The sequence below is a fragment of the Mesocricetus auratus genome, unplaced genomic scaffold (genome assembly GCF_017639785.1).
Source record: "Mesocricetus auratus isolate SY011 unplaced genomic scaffold, BCM_Maur_2.0 Super-Scaffold_100676, whole genome shotgun sequence".
NCBI classification, from domain to species: domain Eukaryota; kingdom Metazoa; phylum Chordata; class Mammalia; order Rodentia; family Cricetidae; genus Mesocricetus; species Mesocricetus auratus.
This window is the reverse complement of record NW_024429266.1, coordinates 149,777,126-149,796,880: the sequence shown is the minus strand read 5'-3', so window position 1 is coordinate 149,796,880 and position 19,755 is coordinate 149,777,126. Positions and strand designations below refer to the sequence as shown.

The 19,755-nt window shown below is 44.9% G+C and overlaps 1 protein-coding gene across 1 annotated transcript; it reads right to left on the bottom strand.

Annotated features, from left to right (window-relative positions):
• Nucleotides 1-1,612: 1,612 nt before the first annotated feature.
• Rpn1 (ribophorin I) lies at nt 1,613-19,740 on the bottom strand. The gene is made up of 10 exons (XM_005071139.4): nt 19,446-19,740; nt 15,912-15,976; nt 14,682-14,988; nt 12,867-13,076; nt 10,259-10,451; nt 6,777-6,876; nt 5,394-5,532; nt 5,184-5,303; nt 3,601-3,846; nt 1,613-2,154 (listed from the first exon to the last, which is right to left on the bottom strand). The coding sequence occupies exons 1-10, from the start codon at nt 19,701-19,703 to the stop codon at nt 1,972-1,974; spliced, it is 1,821 nt and encodes a 606-aa protein (XP_005071196.1). The 5' UTR covers nt 19,704-19,740; the 3' UTR covers nt 1,613-1,971.
• Between the last annotated feature and the right edge of the window lie 15 nt (nt 19,741-19,755).

Below are 19,755 nucleotides of genomic sequence, written 5' to 3'. Positions count from 1 at the left end.
ATTGGGGTTAAGATGGTCTTTGTCTGGATTTTGTCTCAATGACTTCTGCTCAGTACCAGAAGATGGGCATGTTTCTATAACATAAGCATACTTTTTTGTACATTGTGCTAATAAAGTGAGCTCACTGTTGGCCTGGAGATATTAAAAATAAAATGCCAATTCAATAAATGCTTTAAATAAATCTCAAAACCAAGCAAACAAAACAAAAACAAACAAACAAAACACCAAATCAAGTGATCCTCCTGCCTTAGAATTCTAGATAGCAGGCACTACAGACATATGCTGCCACACAGGCCCTAGGTCTTTTCTTTTTTATGTGTGTTGTTTTCAGGACAGGGTTTCCCTGTAGCCTTGGCTGTCCTGGAACTCACAGAGATCTGCCTGCCTCTGCATCCCAAGTACTGGATTAATGGTGTTCACCACCACCCTCTGGCTGGCCTCTTCTAATTCTATATTCTTTGTAGACACTCCCAACCACCACAACACCCGATTTCCCTAACCAGCTCTGGACAAACCATTTGTCATCCCAAACCACATCTCTTCTCCTTGTCTAACCCTAAACTGCCTATGGACATCCTATTTGGAGATCTTAGGCACCTTGCCATATCTGAAGCAAAACTTCACCAGTTTCTCAACATTGGTCAACTCACCCCACCAACTTAAGAATATAGCCACCCACCCAGTAACCACCCACTACTATGTGCACACCTGTTAGCAGAAAGGTGAGCTTGTCAACAAACTCCCATTTGTCTGTCAGCCCAGTGGTCACACTGCAACAGTGGACTATGACACGGGAGACACGAGAGCCTGACTCAGTCAGGTAACAGCTTCCTGACCCGTGTACTATGTGAAGGAGGACTAGCCAAAGATGGGACTATAGTCCAGGCAGACACTTCATAGCATCTTCTAAAGCACCAAACGGTCCCTGGCCCCACCTATTACTACAATATGCTCCTGGCTTTCTCATACCAAACTTGCCCAGCTCTCATAGTGGGCAGTCTATCCTGATGTTAAGGTAAAGCCAAAAGCCTTGTCAGACCTGTCAAACTATCTTGTTCTAGACTTCTACCTCTCCAGCCCAGTCAGATATTCTACAGATTCCCTGTGGGTGCTCAAGCACCAGCCTCTTCCAGAGCCTTTGCACACACACCAGCCACCGCTTGGAACACTCTATTCTGTTACCTCCCCTTCTACACACACCCAGACTAAGACCAGTGTTCTCCAGGCCTGTGCCCTTCCTCAGAGTGTGGTCAATTTGAGATCATGAATTTGTAGGTATCTGTCACTCTCCCACAAAGCACCTCTGCTCTGCTTATCAACCTTTTTCAATGTCCAGAATGTGACACAGATTTAAGGAATATAAAAGGCTTACTCCACCACTGCTATGTGACTCTCTGGGTCTCTTGGCTTGTATTAGAAAACATCAATGTTCTGACACTTGCCTTGCAAACACTCTGAGAAAACCCACAGTGATATATAAATATTAACTCCTGGCCAAGCATAGTGGCACTTTAATCCCAGCTCTCAGGAGGCAGAGGCAAGAGGATCTCTATGAGTTCGAGGCCAGCCTGGTCTACAAAGTGAGTTCCATGAGATTTCAGCACACAAAACATTTGTTCACAGTCCCTCCTTTATTTTCATTTGGTCATACACACTTTAAAAAAACATGCATACACTCACAGAGAACCAAAAGTTAGGAATCAGAAGGGCATAAAACAGGACATATACATGGAAACAGCGCCCAACACCTCAGAACAAACCAAATCAACTGAAATGCCTGCCTTGTTCAAAACAAACCATATTTGTTTTTTATACAGGATTTTTGGTTTTTTTTTTTTAAAAAAGGGGAACCATTCAGAAATAAGGGACAAACTTCTTAGGCCACTGTGGGTGGGCCTCGGCTCTTCTTTCTTGAGGCCTCCCTCTACCTATGCACTGTATCTGAAAAGGTAGGCAGCCTGGAGACAAGGACTACAGAGCATCCAGGATGTGATCGATCTTGGTGACCAGCTCCTGGCGCTTCCCTGAGCTGACCTTTTCATTCTCGATGTATGTATCCTTCTTAAGCTTGCCAGCCACCAGCCTCTCTGCCTCCACTGCCGACTTCAGCACCAGCTCCTTGACCTGGGCGTCCAGCTTCTGCATTTCACTCACCTGGCAGAGACAGAAGCAGGGAAAGCTTTGAGAACTCCCTTTCAGCCCTACTCAACAAGCCCCATTGCCTCCCAGCCCTACAAATTCAGAGCCCCACAGGAAGTCCAAACTTCAGCAAAAAGCAGTTCCCATGGCAGAGGGCTCCTCTGCCAAACAAACAAGCAAACAAGCCTGGCTCCCAACAGAAGCCTCATCACTTACAGGCCATGTTCCCTTCAGCTCTGACATGCAAGCTGCTTCCACCCTGACAACTGAGGGTGAAAACCACAGGACCCCAGTGTGGAACATTCCTTTCATTATGTGAATATATGTCATTGTGGTTGGTTTAATAAAGAAGCTGACTAGCCAATAGCTGGTCAGGATAAAGTTAGGCAAGAGAACAGGGTGGAGTCAGAGGAGTCGCCAGACAAGGAGGGGAAACAGGAGGTGCAAGATGAAAGACAAGTAATGCCACATGGCAGAATGCAGATGAATAGGAATGGGTTAATTTAAGTTGTAAGAGCTAGTTATTAGTAAGCCTAAGCTATCAGCCAAGCATTTATAATTAAGTCTCTGAGTGGTTATTTAGGAAGTGGCTGACAAAAAAACTCTGCCTACATCCCAGCATCACGACTGACACACAGGCTCCACCAGTGTCCCCTCTCTCTACCAGGACCAGACGTTAGTTAGGACAAAGACCAATAGGCGATGTGGAGGGTGACAGCAAGATCAGACAACGTCCACTGTCACCTGTTTCATGGGTGCTACAAAGGAACTAAAGTGTTAGTAAGAGATCCAAGGTAGGAGTGGAGGAGCTAACAGGGAGCCTAAGAAGAACTCTTGAGGAGTACTTTGTAAAATAGGTAATACTTCCTTTACAGATAATAGTTGGCTCACACAGCACATAATCGTCAGAGCTCTAAATACTGACATGAACCACCTTTCAGGTATTGTGAAAGACTATTGAATTCCCAATATCCAGAAGGACACTCAGGCACAGAAATTAGGTAATCTGCCTAAGTTTAGAGAGTCTGGAGCAGAGCCTGGGACTTATGTCTGGTTGCCCCACCCCACCCCCTTTTTGAGAGTCTCATCCTCTGGCCAGGATTCACCTCGATCTCATTATGTAGCATGACCTCTACAAATACACACACTTCCAGAGTGCTGGGGCGACAGGCATGGCCATAGGGAGTTGAAGACTGACATCTGGAGGGGGAAACATTGCCCTTACTGCGAGTTACATGGACAGAGCTGCAGAAGCTGCAGAACGTCTCCAAAGCCAGCCTACAGACATCATAAAGTTTCGTGTCCCACCACAAGCACTGGCACCATTTTAAGAGCCTACAGTCCTGCATCATGTGAGTGCCCAGCCCAAGGGATAAGATGGGTGCTGCTTCCGACAAGTGGAATAGTCCCTGAAGTGGGGTGTGGAGTCACAGACAAGAGACTCACAACACTAATACTTACTCTATCACACAGGTCAGAGCCCTCTGTCTTCAGCCTAGACTGCAGCACAGCAATCTCACTGGTCACAGCTTTGTGCTCCATCTCCAGGCTCTTCTTGCCACTACTGAGGGTAGACATATCCCGGGACTGCTTGTACCTATTGATAGTCTCGTCAAAGTGACGGTAGAGGCCTAACCTCTTATTGACTAGGGTTAAGACCTGCTCTGTGATACAGGCCACTTTCATCCTGGCTTCTGCAGCTGGATCCTGGAGAGTAGAGAGACAATGTCTGTCAACAGATAGGCTGGTGCTCACTCTGACCTATCTGCCATAGGATGGCTACTGCCACCAGCCAACAGAGGTCACCGTAGGAAGCCAGGACTTAAGTAAAGCCTTCTGACATTTAGAGGAGCAGGCTCTACAACAAAGACTGGAGGAGACATCAAGAAGAAGCAAACACCACTTTACAGTTCCGCCGGCACATGCGTGATCAACAGTAATGGTAGAAAGCGCCACGACACTGGCACAGAGCTCATCTCTAGTGGTGAGAGACTTTGGGGAGACCATTAAGTCTCACCCTTCAAAGGTTTTCAGGGACTTCAGAGAAGAATATGAACTCTCTGACATTTACCATTCCTCAGAGGCCCACTCTAGATTCTCTCATTATGTGTCCACTGGCAAGGCCTACCCGACAACTCAGAGGCTGGCTTAGGTCTGGTGGACACAAGTTACCTTTACATAATAAACCCTTACTACTTTAACATGACATAGTTGTAGACACAGTAAGCAATGATTCAGCATTCAGTGTCATATCTGCAGATGTGAAATAATGAGGATTGCTCTGTGAACTGACAGAGAGGAATTCCAGGATAAACTTGACAAATGGAAAATGCCAAGTAGAAAATAATAATAATAATAATAATAATAATAATAATAATAATAATAATAATAATAATACATTCAGTCTCCACCTTTAAAGTAAAAGAAGAGACAATAAGTGTGCTTCGGGTCCCCAACACAGGGCTCCAGATTCCCTTATCAAACAGTACGACTGGCAATAATGAGAGAGAATGGGAACTGCAGGGAAGGGAAGAGACGCTGCAGTACCCTACAGCCCAAAGGAAGGTGGCTTTCAGTTAGCAAGCAGAACTCCAAGGGAAGAAAGGTAGTGACCTGGGCCAGGTCAGCAGTATCTGATTAAGTCTGGTGTCATCTCCCCACAAGGCACTCCCATAGGGGAAGGGACATGACAGTTAAACAACAAGTAGCAAAATAGAAGAATAACCACCACCAATCATGCAATGATTCTCCTACCTTACCTAGTGTCCAGGGTGTTTCCACAACCAAAATAAGGCAGGAAGCAGAGACTCGGATCACATTCTCAGATATAACATACGAGGCTATGGTAGAGCTCAATAGCTGCCTGGCATGCCTGATACTCAGGGTTCCACCCCCAGCACCACAAGGGGGAAGAAATATCTCTCTAGTGAGAATTAGCAGAGGCCTGGAAGCCTCTGGTCCTATCTAGCTCATTGCGGAGATGTGTGTGATACATCACAAGGGCACAAGGACTATCTGACACAGTTATGAAGCGAGCAGAGTACCTTGGTGATGGAAAAGTCCAGACGGACATAGACAATGACGGTGAAGAACAGAATGTAGAAGGCAGCCACGACCAGCAGAGGCTCCTGCAGCATGAGCACCTTGTTGAAGGTGTAGTGCACCTGGAAGAACCCGAGAAAAAAACAGCTCAGATTCAGAGCCCAAAGCCACTGCTCTTAGCAGCTCAAACAATAAACAGCAGAGCCACTCACCACAATGTCCTGAATGTGCTGCTCAACCAGATTTTTCTTGTAGGCAACAATCACTGGGCGGCCAAATGTGTCTAGGTAGGTATAGTGCAGCTCATCTGCAGCACGGCTAATATCGTAGGGACTGTCTACCTGGATGTTCCTGAACACACAGAAGACAGAACAGCCTCAAACAAAGCACAGCCACAGATGAGGGTGTGGACTGCAGAATTCTAAGACTAAAGGCTAGCAAGAGGCTAAATTCACACTGTGTTGCTCTGTCTGCTCTAGGCATCTGACAATACTCTCCTCCTCCTACTAACCGTCAGAAAGCTGAAAAAGCTGAAGATCAGACTGAAAGTCTCCCTCCAGCACTCACAAAGATGGTTCACCGAGCAACACAGTTTCCCAGAACAGCCGACCCAGGGAGTCTCTTAGAGACCTAAGAGTGCCTTAGGAGCATGTATGTTACTTTTTGGCCAGGCCTACAGTCCCTAGAGAAATAGTAACACAGTAGCTTGGCTTGAAGGAACAGTCAAAGCACGTGCCATCCTGGTCATCAAAGTAGATGTATAAGCCAACAGAGACCATTCAAACATCGTGACATGAGACTATGTAGGTGACACAAACTATAAGCAGCCCACGCTAAAGATAGAAGCTCTGTAACCCATCTGCTCCCCCGTCCATCTACTCTCACCAAATGGACTCCTCCAGACATTCCTGGCTCCTTCCTCAAGTCAGTGGTTCTCCATACACAGACACCAGCAGTACTGGAGCTTGAACCCAGGGCCTCCCCAACAGACTAGTGACTACTCTACCAGAGAGTTACACAGCGCCAGCCCTTGCCTTCACACCTTCCTTCCCAACACCTGGCTCTTTAAGTTAAACTCCCATTTTATCAACATCTCTTTCCCAAGCTGCTCAAACTGACCAAAAATGATTCCTCCTATTTGTTATGAAAGACCCTGAGACAGCCCCCAGGAAAAGAATGGCACCAGAGCTTCCCCACTTACTCACTCTTTGTTAACACAGCAAAGTCTCCCAATTTTTTTTTAATTGGTACTTTCTACATAGACAGTAGCCCAGGCTGAGCTTCAACATGAGATTCCCCAGGCTCACACCGCTATGATCCCCTCCACATTCCTCTGGGTTATTGAGGTAACTCTGGCTTCTGCTCCTGGCATGTGGATACACTATGTTTTTGGAAAGCTTCCTAACTAAATCATGTACTCTCCTTTGAATCTAACTTTTCTTTCCTAGCTTCAGTCAACGGTTCCATAAAAAAAGGTTTCTCAGTCAAAGCTATTTAATGAGTACATACACTATACCGCTAGAGCACACGTCTCTCATGAGACACCAGGCACTGTCAGAGAAACTTGGGTGGAAAGGACGGGAACAGTCACTTACTTGGCCCCCTCAGGCAAGATGATCTTCACTGTCAGAGAATCTATCACTTGCTCATCAAACACGTGGTCCACAAACCGCATCTTCAGGGCATACTGGTCACCTGAGAATCACCAACAAGTACAGGCAATGGTGTGAGCAGAAAACAAGATGACAGACAGGAAATGACAAGATATGAACCTTCCCCTTTTACACAAAGATAGAGATGTTACCAAGAAATCATGGACAAGAGCTGGAGATGACAGTGCAGGCTTTTTGGCTCTTTGAAAGACAGAACAACTATAAATAATGTCAAAACTCTGGGACACTTACAATACAGCATCTTCTTCAGTTCAGCCGTGCTTACTGGCAGATCACCCACCACGGCTGGGCTTGTGGACCTGACATTCCCTCATAGGAGGAAGGTCATGGGATCCTCCCCTGAACATCCAGCTATGACTCTTAGACATTTACATAAAATTATGCCCTAATGCACGTCAGCCTTGGGGCCTCTCAGGGAGGGGCTGGAATAGTTATTGCTGGGGAAGGACTAGGAGAAGAGGGCTCTCTTTTTCTAATGGGGAAGTCATCATCCATACCAACTTTCCAGCATGACTACTTTAGGGTCACCCACACTCCTGCCAGGAGCCCCTCACCTAGACTCTGTAAGTAAGCCCAACAACACTGATTCCCCAGAGAAAACTCTGATGGACTCTAACTGATTTGTCATTGGGACCTTATAGAGGATGAGGGCAGTAGATATGGCCTAGTCCTCCCCGTCCCAGGGAAAAATTTCTCACACTGTATCAAGAGCCAAAAGACCTACAGGCCAGCAGTGACAGTGACGGAGAAAGCTACATGGCAAGTGATGGAACCCAGGAGAGAAGAACCGCAATAGGAATGCTTCTCCAGAGAACAGGGCAGGTCAGCAGATGAATCCCAAGGAATACTGTTCCTGGCTCAGCGGAAAGAGACCCAAGTCCTAGATGTCTAGCCCCTGAAGAACTAAAAAAAAACTGTGTAATGTAGATGTGAGCAGTTTCTTACACCCACATCCCCACAGCAGTGCTGGGGACTGAACTAAGGACCTCACACATGTTAGGCAAGCACTCTTGCCACTAAGTGACAGTCCCAGAGGCAAAGAAAGCTCAGAAGGCAAGTCACACAAGAGCAGAGAACTGAACCATACAAATGGTGCCGTGACAAACCCTACTTCAAGTTCACAGCAAAAACCAGCATTAGAAAAGGGTTTGCACTGGGTGTTGGTGGCACACACCTTTAATCCCAGCACTCGGGAGGCAGAGGCAGGCAGATCTATGTGAGTTCGAGGCCAGCCTGGTCTACAGAGCGAGTTCCAGGACAGCCTCCAAAACAATACAGAGAAACCCTGTCTCGAAAAACCAAAAAAAAAAAAAAAAAAAAAGGGTTTGCAGGCTAGGGAGATGACTCAGAAGGTAAGAACGCTTGCCAACAAACCAGATGGCCTGAGTTCAATACCAGGGACCCATAAAGAAGGAAGAATGACTTCCAGAAGCTGACCTCTGACCTTCACATGAATACTGTGCCAAAGGGACACTCACACACATGCACACAAAATAAAGATAAATATGTAATAATGAAGAAAGCAAATATGTTTGTAATTCCAACCATCTGGAAGAGACCCTGTCTGGAAAAACAAACAAAAAAAGAAAAGAAAGAGACTGAGGCAGGAGGATCTCTAGTTTTAAGAAACACACTATCTCAAAAAACTAATGCTATAAATCTACAATTCTGCCATTCCCTGTACTCTTCAAAACCAAAAATTTTCCTGTAGAACTAGTAAAGAAATATACAAGCAAATGTACTGTAAATGTTTTGTTTTTTACAGAGAGATAATGTATACTGAGCCCCATGACATAAAGGCACAGAAATTGGCAACCTTAGAGCAATGAACACCCCTAGTTCTCATACAATGGACTTAAAAACCACTGTCACTAGAGCAAACCAAGGCTTCTTGGAGACATGGCTGATATGAAGTCTGGAGCACAAACTATACAAGTTTACAAGGTAAACTTTTTTTTTTTTTTTGAGACAGGGTTTCTCTATGCAGCCTTGGCTATCATGGAACTCCATCTATAAGACCAGGCTGGCCTCATATTCAAAAATCTGCCTGCCCCTGACTCCTGAGTGTTACACCACCCATCTTTTTATAAGTCAGTGAAGAAGTTAAGACACTACAGTCATGTCAAAGATTCAGGAGTTTAATCTGAAGATGTCCAAGCACTAAAGGCAGACGAATATAAGCATCAATTAGAATACCAACAAAGAAATAAATGAACAGTATTTTTATAAGGGCAAAATATAACAAATAGTACCTAAAACTATAAGTGGTAGTAAAAGAAAAAAGCCTACAAAAATAAGCCTTTAATCACAGTACTCAGGAGGATATTTGTGACTTTGAGACCAGCTTGTTCTACACAACCAGATCAAGGACAGTCAAAGTTATAAAGAACCCAGCCTAGAAAAATAAACAAATAAATAAATAAGAAAGAAAATATGACATAATGTTTATACTCATTAGCTCTGGGTATTTGTACAAACCTTTGTTTTCCCTCATCTCTTATTAGAGACAGGGTCTCACTCTGCAGCTCTGGCTGACCAAAAAACACTATATAGATCAAACTGGCTTTTAACAGAGATCAGCCTGCCTCTGTCTCCGAAATGTTAGGAATAAAGGTGTGCACCACCAAGCCTGCCCTTAAAACCTTTTCTTGACTTTATTTATTTTTTTTTAAAGATCTCAAATAAAGACTTGGGTGGGCCTCAGTGACATTTGCTTGGATGTAGATTCAGTCTTCAACACTACACAAAAAAATAAAGGGGATCTGTGAGTAGTGAGATAGGCCAGTTAGATGGCTCAGCAGATAAAGGTGCTTGCTGTCAGTGCTGGCAACCTTAATTCCTACCTAAAAACCAAGAGACGGAGAGAAGCCGAGCAGTGGTGGTGCATGCCTTTAATCCCAGCACTCGGGAGGCAGAGGCAGGCGGATCAATATGAATTCGAGACCAGCCTGGTCTACAACAGCTAGTTCCAGGACAGCCTCCAAAGCCACAGAGAAACCCTGTCTCAAAAAACAAACAAACAAACAAACAAACAAACAGGAGAGACCCAACTCCAGCAAATTGTCCTGACTGCCACACATGCACTGGGGGGTGCACGTGCGCGCACATACACACACACACACACACACACACACAAAAGAATTAAGAGGAAAAGAAGCTCAAGAACACATCAAAGAGTTTAAACAGCTCTGCTCTGTCTCAACTGATACTGAATGTACGCATTACATTTACCAGAGTAATTTACACCAATGCACAAAAGCACAGGTACCCCAGCCTTCCTAAAAAATAACATGAGATCACTCTCCTTACATATAAGCATTGGTTTAAAAAAATACACACCTACAAGAAGTTAAAAGAAAAAGCTGGCCCTTTGCAATTCTATTCTTACTATGTTCAACACTCACCCAGATTGTAGAGGTATTCATAGCTTGGGAGGTTGTAGCCAACAATGTAGTGTGTCTTCCATCCTCCAAAGAGAGGAAATCGAGGCCGGATTTCCATTTCCACAGAGTCATCCAAAATTAGGAGGTGACTGGTGGAAACATTACCAATCTCATCCCGGTAATACACATCCTGGGCAGCAGCAGGAAGGATGGTCTGCAAGAGAATAGAAATGCCTTCTAGAAACTCCAGGAACCTCTGCAGAAATATGACCTAGTAAGTATAAAGCCTGCATAGACCCCAGACAGTAAACCTTCTAAATTATCAACTTTTCCCAAGGTTTCTAAAGACCTAGACATCCCATTTATTTCTCAATGAATGATAAAATCTTCTCAACAGGAAACGACATATTTGCAAAGAAAGTTATAAGACAGAAATTAAAGAGACAAGGAACTGCATCAAATTGCTAGTGGTTGATTTTAACAGTTCTCCATCCAATGTGCTTACACATCTTCCAAGGATACTAACCAGGGAGATTGTAACATTTGTTTACACAGTAAGTGAGCATTTCTGTAATATGTAAATATAAGACAATATTTGTAAGATTTCACTTGGACAAAGGCACAGTCAATCTATTAACTTTAATAGCTTAAGACGACTTCAGGAAACACATATCCACACTTTTCAGCTGTCTTTCCATCTGAGAGGCTCTTCCATTCTCTTACTTTCTTTTTTTGTTTGTTTTTCGAGACAGGGTTTCTCTGTGGCTTTGGAGGCTGTCCTGGAACTAGCTCTTGTAGACCAGGCTGGCCTCGAACTCACAGAGATCCACCTACCTCTGCCTCCCAAGTGCTGGGATTAAAGGTGTGCACCACCAATGCCCGGCTCCCATTCTCTTACTTTCATATTTAAAATTTGTATTACATACACATCACACACAAGCACACAATAAGTTAGTAAATGTAAGTTTTAGAGTCCTTTAATAAACCTCAACCCTGCTTCATAAAAACAAAAACAGCCTAAGACATGGTAGTATACCCCTGAACTTGAGAAAAAGCCCCAAGGAGCTCAAGGCCATCTTCAGATACATACCAAGTGAGAGGTCAGCCTGTTACACCAGACACAGTCTGAAAAGCAAGCAGCAAGGACGGAAAGATGGCTGAGCAGCTAAAAGCACTTGCTACTCAATCATGAGACCAGAGTTTGGATCCCAGCACTCATGTCAGGCAGCTCACAAATGCCTGTAACTCTAGCTCCAAGAAATCCAACACTTTTCTGGCTTTCTCAGGTAGGTGCCCAAACACTCAAACAACACATACACACATACATACAATAAATCTGTAAAACAAGGGAACGTTTGGGTGTGGGTGGTACTATGAATATGTTTTTTCTTTATTCACATTTTCTAAAAAAAAAAAAAAAAAAGACCAACCACAGTCTAGTGTTGGGAGATGTCATTCTGTAAAAATGTGTCTGATTGGTTTGAATAAAGCACTGTTGACCAATAGGGAAGCAAGATGGGTGGGACTAGGAGTCAAGGAAGATTCTGGGAAAGAGAGACACAGAGAGACAATGTAGCCACCAGAGGAGTAAGAGGTTTGGACCCTTTCTCTTGTAAGAGAAATACTTACATTAACAATTATGAGTTAAATACTTAAGTCAGAGCTAGCCAGTAAGAAACCAAGCAAAGGGCCAACAGCTTCATAATTAATATAGCCTCCTGTGTGTTCATTTGGGACTGATGTGGCTCTGGAACCAAGCTGGCGAGGAAGACTACACTCTGCAGTCTAGGGCTGTGGTTCTCAACTTGTGAGTTGTAACCCAATTGGGGTCACCTAAGACCATCAGAAAACACAGATATTTGCATTTCTATTCATAACAATAGCAAAATTACAGTTATGAAGTAGTAACAAAATAATTTTACAGTTAGGGTCACAACATGAGGAACTGTATTTTTTTTTTCCCCCAGACAGGGTTTCTCTGTGGCTTTGGAGGCTGTCCTGGAACTCCCTTGGTAGTCCAGGCTGGTCTCCAACTTACAGAGATCCGCCTGCCTCTGCCTCCCGAGTGCTGGGATTAAAGGCATGTGCCACCAACACCCGGCCCATGAGGAACTGTATTAAAGGCAGCAACATTAAGAAGGTTAAGAACCGGCCGGGCGTTGGTGGCGCACGCCTTTAATCCCAGCACTTGGGAGGCAGAGGCAGGCGGATCTCTGTAAGTTGGAGACCAGCCTGGACTACCAAGCGAGTGCCAGGACAGCCTCCAAAGCCACAGAGAAACCCTGTCTCGAAAAACCAAAAAAAAAAAAAAAAAAGAGGCCAGGCCAGAATAGTGGCACACATCTATAATCCCAACACTTAGGAGCCAAGGTAGGAGAGTTTGGCCAGTCTAAGTTACACAGATTGTTCCAGACTAACTCATGCTGCATAGAGAGAAAAAAGAAAAGCACTATTTTATATAAATACAGAATTATTCACATAAACACAAAAATGCTTTTCTTTAAAGATCCTTCTGACTAACACTGATACTCAACATCACCATTAGTTAATCCCCAAAAACTGAAAAGCAAGAGAAGGGACACACTGATAAAGACACAGTCCCCACAGTGTCCAAGTTGGTCACTCATACCTTAAAAGAACGGATGGAGGAGATGCCACTGTCAGGCTGTCTCTGGTAATCATAGCGGGAGAAAGGCCCCTTCAGCACCGCACCTGTGTGCTTCAAGTCCACATTCTCTTCCACAGCAATATTACCCCAGTGAGAAACCTCGATGACCCGGGTCATACTGGTGATGGTCAGGAAAGGGCTGTTGTTCTCATAGTGTACTTTAAAAGTATCCTAAAAGGGAAGGAAATGAACAGTTCACAGCCTTGGCAACAGAGAAATCAAGGTTAGTTTAACAGTAATTAACTAGAGGGCCCACGCATCATCCTCAGAATGGTTACCAATCACTATTACATGAAGTGGGTTTTTTGAACTTACTTCTATGTACGTGCCTGCCTACATGTGTGTGTACCAAATGTTTGTAGGTACCGAAGGCCAGAAGGTGTTGGATCTTCTAAAGCTGGCATTACAGGAGATTGTGAGCAGCCAGATATAGGTGCTGGGAAATGAACTCAGGTCTTCTGAAAGTGTAGCATGTGCTCTTAACCACTGAGCCATCTCTCCAGTCCCTATCTATAGAGACGGATTTTTGTTTTGTTTTGTTTTGTTTTGTTTTGGAGAAAGAGTCTTGCTCTCAACTTGTCGCCTTCCTGACACAGACTGTAAGTTCTGGAATTATAGGCCTACACCACCACTCTCACCTTTTTTTGTTGTTGTTCTTGGTCATTTATGCCTATAATCCCAACACTAAACAGGCAGAGGCAGGAGGATCACAACTGAGTTCCAAGGACAGCTTGGGAAATAGAGACCCTGACTTAGACAGACAGACAGACGAGGCTGTTGCAGGATATTTGTTTACACTGTTTGAAGATGTGTCTATGTTTTGCCTCACCTGCCTAATGCACCTGGTTGGTTTAATAAAGAGCTGAATAGCCAATAGCTAGACAGGAGAGAATAGGCAGGATTTCTATGCACAGAGAGGAACTCGGAATGAATCTAGGTACACAGAAGATGTCAGCAAGACATGGAAAAAGTCAATCATACAGAAAGGAAGAGAGGTAAAAAGCCATGTGGTAGAATGCTGATTAATAGAAACAGGTTAATTTATTTATTTTGGGGGGGGTTTACGAGACAGGGTTTCTCTGTATTGTTTTAGAGGCTGTCGGTCCAGCCTGGCCTCGAACTCACAGAGATCCGCCTGCCTCTGCCTCCCGAGTGCTGGGATTAAAGGCGTGAGCCACCACTGCCTGGCGAAACAGGTTAATTTAAGTTATAAGAACTAATTGGGAACAAGCCAAAGCTAAAGGCTTTCATAATTGACAGTAAGTCTCCACGTCATTATCTGAGGGCTGGTGGTCCAAAAAAGTCCAACTACATAAGGCTAGGTGTGGTGACACACACTTTTAATCCCAGCACTTGGAGAAGAGGCAGGCAGATCTCTGAATTTAAGGCCAGCCTGTTCTACAGAGAGAACTTCAGGATAGTCAGAGAAACCCTGTTTCAAAAAAACCTAAAAAACAAATATGGTCAGAGGTCCAGCAGTCTCCCCAGCCTTTGACTAGATGATAAACACAAGCAACAATACTAGGTCTTCAATGAATAGAAATTCTGAGTCCAAGTGTCTGCATAAATCCTCAAGTTTCTCTCCTTATCCATCACCACCCTGCACAGAATACCCCATTGTCTTCTCCCATGATGCCCAATTTATAGCCTCTGAACTCAGTTCTCAAGAGGAAGCTAATGGGACTAAGAGTTACTTCAAGATAGGTTTAGAACAATTTCAGAATGCCACCCAGCACATTCCATCCAAACCTGGGAGTGACTTTCTCTGAAACCTACCTGACTGTAGGCAGGGGTATCTTTGAAAGGTCCATAATCCAAGACATCCTCAGATCGTGTGGGGTTCCCCAGCTTGGTATAGCTTTCCACATTTCGGGAGGCAAGTTTCACTCGCATGGTCTGGGTCTTTGTTGGGTAGGGAGAGTAGAAATAATGGTTGCCCTCAAATACCACAAACTGTTTCTCTGACTGAGTTATCTGAGTCGGATATGGATGAAGCACATGGGTGTAGACAGTTTCCACAACAACTGAGATCTTGGATCCAGGATCAAGAGCAACTGGAAGCTTGACTGTGAAAAATCTCCCACTGAAGGAAACAAGCAAGAAAATTAAAATTAAAGATGCTGGCCAGGCATGGTAGCACACACCTTTAATTCTAGCACTCAGGAAGCAGAAGCAAGTGGATCTCTGTGAGTTTTAGGCCAGTCTAGTCTACTATAGCAAGCTCTAAAAAAACAAAAGAGGAGCCGGGCATTGGTGGCGCTCGCCTTTAATCCCAGCGCTCAGGAGGCAGAGGCAGGTGGATCTCTGTGAGTTCCAGACCAGCCTGGTCTACAAGAGCTCGTTCCACGACAGACTCCAAAGCCACAGAGAAACCCTGTCTCGAAAAACCAAAAGAATAAAATAAAAAAATAAACATGTTCCCATGGAATTTATCCCCAATGACTAGAACATAGACAACTTTATATAGACCAGCATTGTACATCATATTGCTATGAAAAGTTTACAACTAACACTCCAAGCTCCCCATCTTCTCCTAGGACAGTTTTATGCCCTTCTTGGCTTCAAGTATCAGATCTGCTTCTCTTTTTACTGCTGGTCCTGAGTAAGCAGTGGGCACGTTTCCTTGTCAGTTCTGCTGACAGCCCAGTCAATCCAACATAGCAATACCATTCCCAACAGATTCCCTCCTCTGTTAATAGCACTGCCATGTAGCCAACTCTGAGCTAGGCAAGTAGGGGACCTTTTGTTTTGTTTTGTTTTGTTTTTCGAGGCAGGGTTTCTCTGTGTAGCTTTGGAGGCTGTCCTGGAACTTGCTCTGTAGACCAGGCTGGCCTCGAACTCAGAGATCAGACTATCTCTGCCTACCAAGTGCTGGGATTATAGGCGTGCTCCACCAACATCCAGCAACTAGGGGATTTTCTGATATCTCTACCTACCTTACCTATCCCAAATATCTGGTTATCTGGTTAGTCCACCTTAGAAATGTCTCTCAGTCTGTTTGCTTACCTTTTCCCTTTAATTTTGGTTTCTCGTACTTCTAGGTTGCTGTCTTCCTCATCTTCTCCTTTTACCTACAACAGAAAGAGTAATTTATTCTTTTTTGTATTTTCAAGTTCTAAGTTTTAAGCTAATTATTAACCAACAGTGGGTTTGAATGAAAATGTCCCACAAAGGCTCATGTTTAAATATTTGGTCCCCAGTTAGTGGAACCACTGGGAAGGATTCGGAGGTTTGCCCTTTGTGGTGGTTTGAACAGGAATGGACCCCACAGACTCATGTGTTTGAATGCTTGCCCCAGAGGGAGTAGCACTATTAAGAAGTGTGGGGCCTTGTTGGAGAGAATGTGTCACTGTGGGGGTTGGCTTTAAGGTTTTATATGCTAAAGCTACACCCAGTGTGCCACACATTCTCATTCTGCTGTCTGCAGATCAAGATGTAGAACTTGGGCTGGAGAGATGGCTCAGCAGTTAAGAGCACTGGCTGCTCTTCCAGAGGTCTTGAGTTCAATTCCCAGCACCCACATGGTGGCTCACCACTGTCTGTAGCACACAAGTGATGTACAAACACACATGCAGGCAAAATGATCATATACATAAAGTAAAATTAAAAATATTAAAAAATAATAATAACTTTAAAAGGGAAGATTTAATCTGAAACATCACCAAAGACTTACTAGTGCACAGAGTAAGTTCTATAAACTTCCTATAAACATTTTCTGAACAATCAAATGCACATTAAGATCATGTTTAAATATCTCCATGTTCACTTCCCAAACATTCCAAAGACTTCTTTCTAAACATTTTCTTTCTTATATCAAAATATCTGTAAGTACAAAATAAGGAAACAACAGAAGTCCCATCTGTGACCAAAACTGTTGATTCCAGAGAGGCAGCAGTGGCAAAGGCCTTAGGGGAAAGGAGCCCTAGTGGCCGCTATGGCACACTCTGTACTCTGACCGTCTACTGCCACGAGAAAGGTAGCCAGGTTAACCCCAGAAGGCTGCTGAGGTGTTATCTGGAGTCACAAACTGTGGCCGTCTATATGGAAAACATACATGCACTCCACTAACTCCAGACTAACTAATCACCACACACACACACACACACACACACACACACACACACACACACACACACACACAAAGACTAGTTTCGTGCTAGAGAGATGGCTCAGTTAAGAGCACTGACTGCTCTTTCAGAGGTCCTGAGTTCAATTCCCAGCAACCACATGGTGGCTCACAACCATCTACAAGTCAATTTGGTGCCCTCTTTTGGTATGTAGGCAGAACACTGTATAATCTTTAAAAAAAATCTTTAAAAAAAAAAAGACTAGTTTCTAGGAATGAAGCAGTAATTACCAACAGAGAACATAAGGCTATGAAGAATAATTTTATGTGCTGTGCTGAGCTGAGACTTGCACTCGTGGCCTGGTGCAGCTAAGTCTGTGCCTTACCACTGCACCACACCCCAACCCCACAGGAAATTGTCTTTTGTTTTGAGACAGAGTCTCACATAGCTCAAGCTAGCCTCAAACTCCCTTTAGATTGACATTGAGCTATTGATCCTCCTGCCAACTGCTATAATTATATAAGCCGTCATCACTATATCCCAACTCCAAAAGCAATTACTTAAACATTATTTTTAGTATTTTTAGAAAGCACAAAAAGTTATGTAATCATTCTTTTTATATAATTCATTACTTTGACTAGAATCTTACTAGGATAGCATTCTAGTAAACTCATGCTTATTCAGAATTCTTTGCTAATGCATTATATTAATGAAAAATATTCATTATTTAGTAACGGTAAGAAGAACCAGGCATGGCAGTACACAGCTCTAGTCCCAATACATGGGAAAAAGAAGCAAGATAATATGAAGTTCAAGATCATTTTTAGCTTTCAGCATTCTGGAGCCTGCAACAGGGATCCAAGTTCTAAAAGTCTTAGGACTACACAACATGACCCTGTCTCAAAAACAAAAAATAGTAAAAGAGAAAGTGGTGGCTCAAGCTACATAATCACTAATATCTTTCTACCAGTTCCTAAAAGGGTACCTGTAACCCATGCAACCTCACCCAAATCTCCAACGCAGTATGTGCTCTCTGCTACATTTATCATCCAGCCGTTTCTCACCAAGTATCGGGATTAAAGGTGTACACCACCACTGCCCAGCATGGTGGCCATTGTTTTTTTTTTTCTTTTTTTTTTTTCCGAGACAGGGTTTCTCTGTATTGTTTTGGAGGCTGTCCTGGAACTCGCTCTGTAGACCAGGCTGGTCTTGAACTCAGAGGTCCGACTGCCTCTGCCTCCCCAGTGCTGGAATTAAAGGCATGTGTCACCAACGCCCGGCTTTTCCTTTCTTTTTAACATGTCTGTGCACCCTGGAACTGGAGTTACAGATGGCTGTGAGCCACCATGCCGGTGCTAGGAACTGAACTTGGATGTTCTGTGCTCTTAACTACTGAGCCACAATGAGTGACCCAACTGAGTGCCTTCTCCACCTTGGCGGCTATTGATTATATTGTGACCTCATTAAGTCATGACTGGCTTTCACAAAACAGGTCTGAACATACAAACCATTCACAGGTGGCACTGTAAGCTAAATGAAGCCATCAGTGTCTTTCCAGAAACGTGAGTAAACTGTGCTTCGGCTGACCAAGGGTTCGGTGTGAAGGGAACAGGAGTCACTTCAGTGACAATTTATAAGCACAGCTTTATAGCTCCATACAGTCAAGAGAATGAGGTGTGTTTAGAACTGTGTTACTGTAATAACTAGTCTCTTAATAAATTGGGTAACCACTTAATGAAATAGTTTAGTGAAAACTAATAAAAAGCAACCTTTGTGGATATTCCCAAAGCCAACGACGTCTTTCCTTGAAAGCTGTAAAAGTGTTCACTGAAAGGCACAGGCTAATGCTGAGGTGTTCCAATGAGAGGCCGTGCGGAGGAAGAGACGCGGGTTTCAACTTTCTGTACAGCACAGGGGGCCGATTATTACTTGATATTACTTGAAAGACTTTCCAAGTGGGAACATTTAACAAAGTGTCCAGCCGCAGCTTTTAGAGGTGAGTTATGACAAACCTGGACACCAGAAACCTTCCGAACGCTACTGTCGAGAACAGACTACATCGGACAGACAACTGCCTTCAGGAATTAACTTCGATTTAACTCACTTACGGTCCTTTACTGAACGAGCACGTCCAGGGGACAAGGGGAAAGCTAGGTGCCGGAAGAACCGCACCTGGCCACAGCCAAGACGTCCCTGTGGCGAGCGAGGCGGTCACCAGGGGACCAAGGGGTCGCCGCGGGCTCCGGAGCTGCCACGTGGGCGGCGCCCGCCGCTCTAAGCTTGCGCTGACGTGTCCGAGTGGACACACGGGCGGCGGACCCCGGCCTCTCCGCTGTGCCCTCCACACCAGCCTTTCAGGCAACCAGACGCCTCGTGGATTCCCTAACGCCCTCAACTTCCCCGCCCCGCCCCGGCCTCCCCGGCCCCCTCAGGAATCCCGTGTGCGGCCTCGCCGGCCCCTCTGGCCGCTCACCTGCACGCCGAGATGCGCCAGCCTCGACTCGAGTTCCGGCTCCAGGGCCAGAACGAACGAGCTGGCTCGGGATGTGGAGCCGCCGCCCGGGTGCGCCAGGACCACCTCAGCCGTCACCTTGGCCAGGTGGCTGCTCAGGTCCACCGTGCGCTTCACGTCTTCGTTGACCAGCGGCGGAACCTCCAAAGAGGCGCTGCCGGGCGCCGGGGTCAAGGCCCCGAGCCACAGCAGCAGCAGCAAGCCGACCGGCGCCTCCATGACCGCGAGCTGAGCGCCGGCGACACGAGCCCCGCCCCCGCCACGGAGCAAC

Bases quoted from the DNA above. Each gene is read 5' to 3' on its own strand.
- Rpn1 (XM_005071139.4), bottom strand. From the start codon at position 19,703: ATGGAGGCGCCGGTCGGCTTGCTGCTGCTGCTGTGGCTCGGGGCCTTG. The intron at 14,989-15,911 runs GTAAGCAAACAG...TGTTTCCTTCAG, and splicing joins ACCAAAATTAAAGGGAAAAG to TGGGAGATTTTTCACAGTCA. The intron at 2,155-3,600 runs GTAAGTATTAGT...TGTCTCTGCCAG, and splicing joins GCTCTGACCTGTGTGATAGA to GTGAGTGAAATGCAGAAGCT.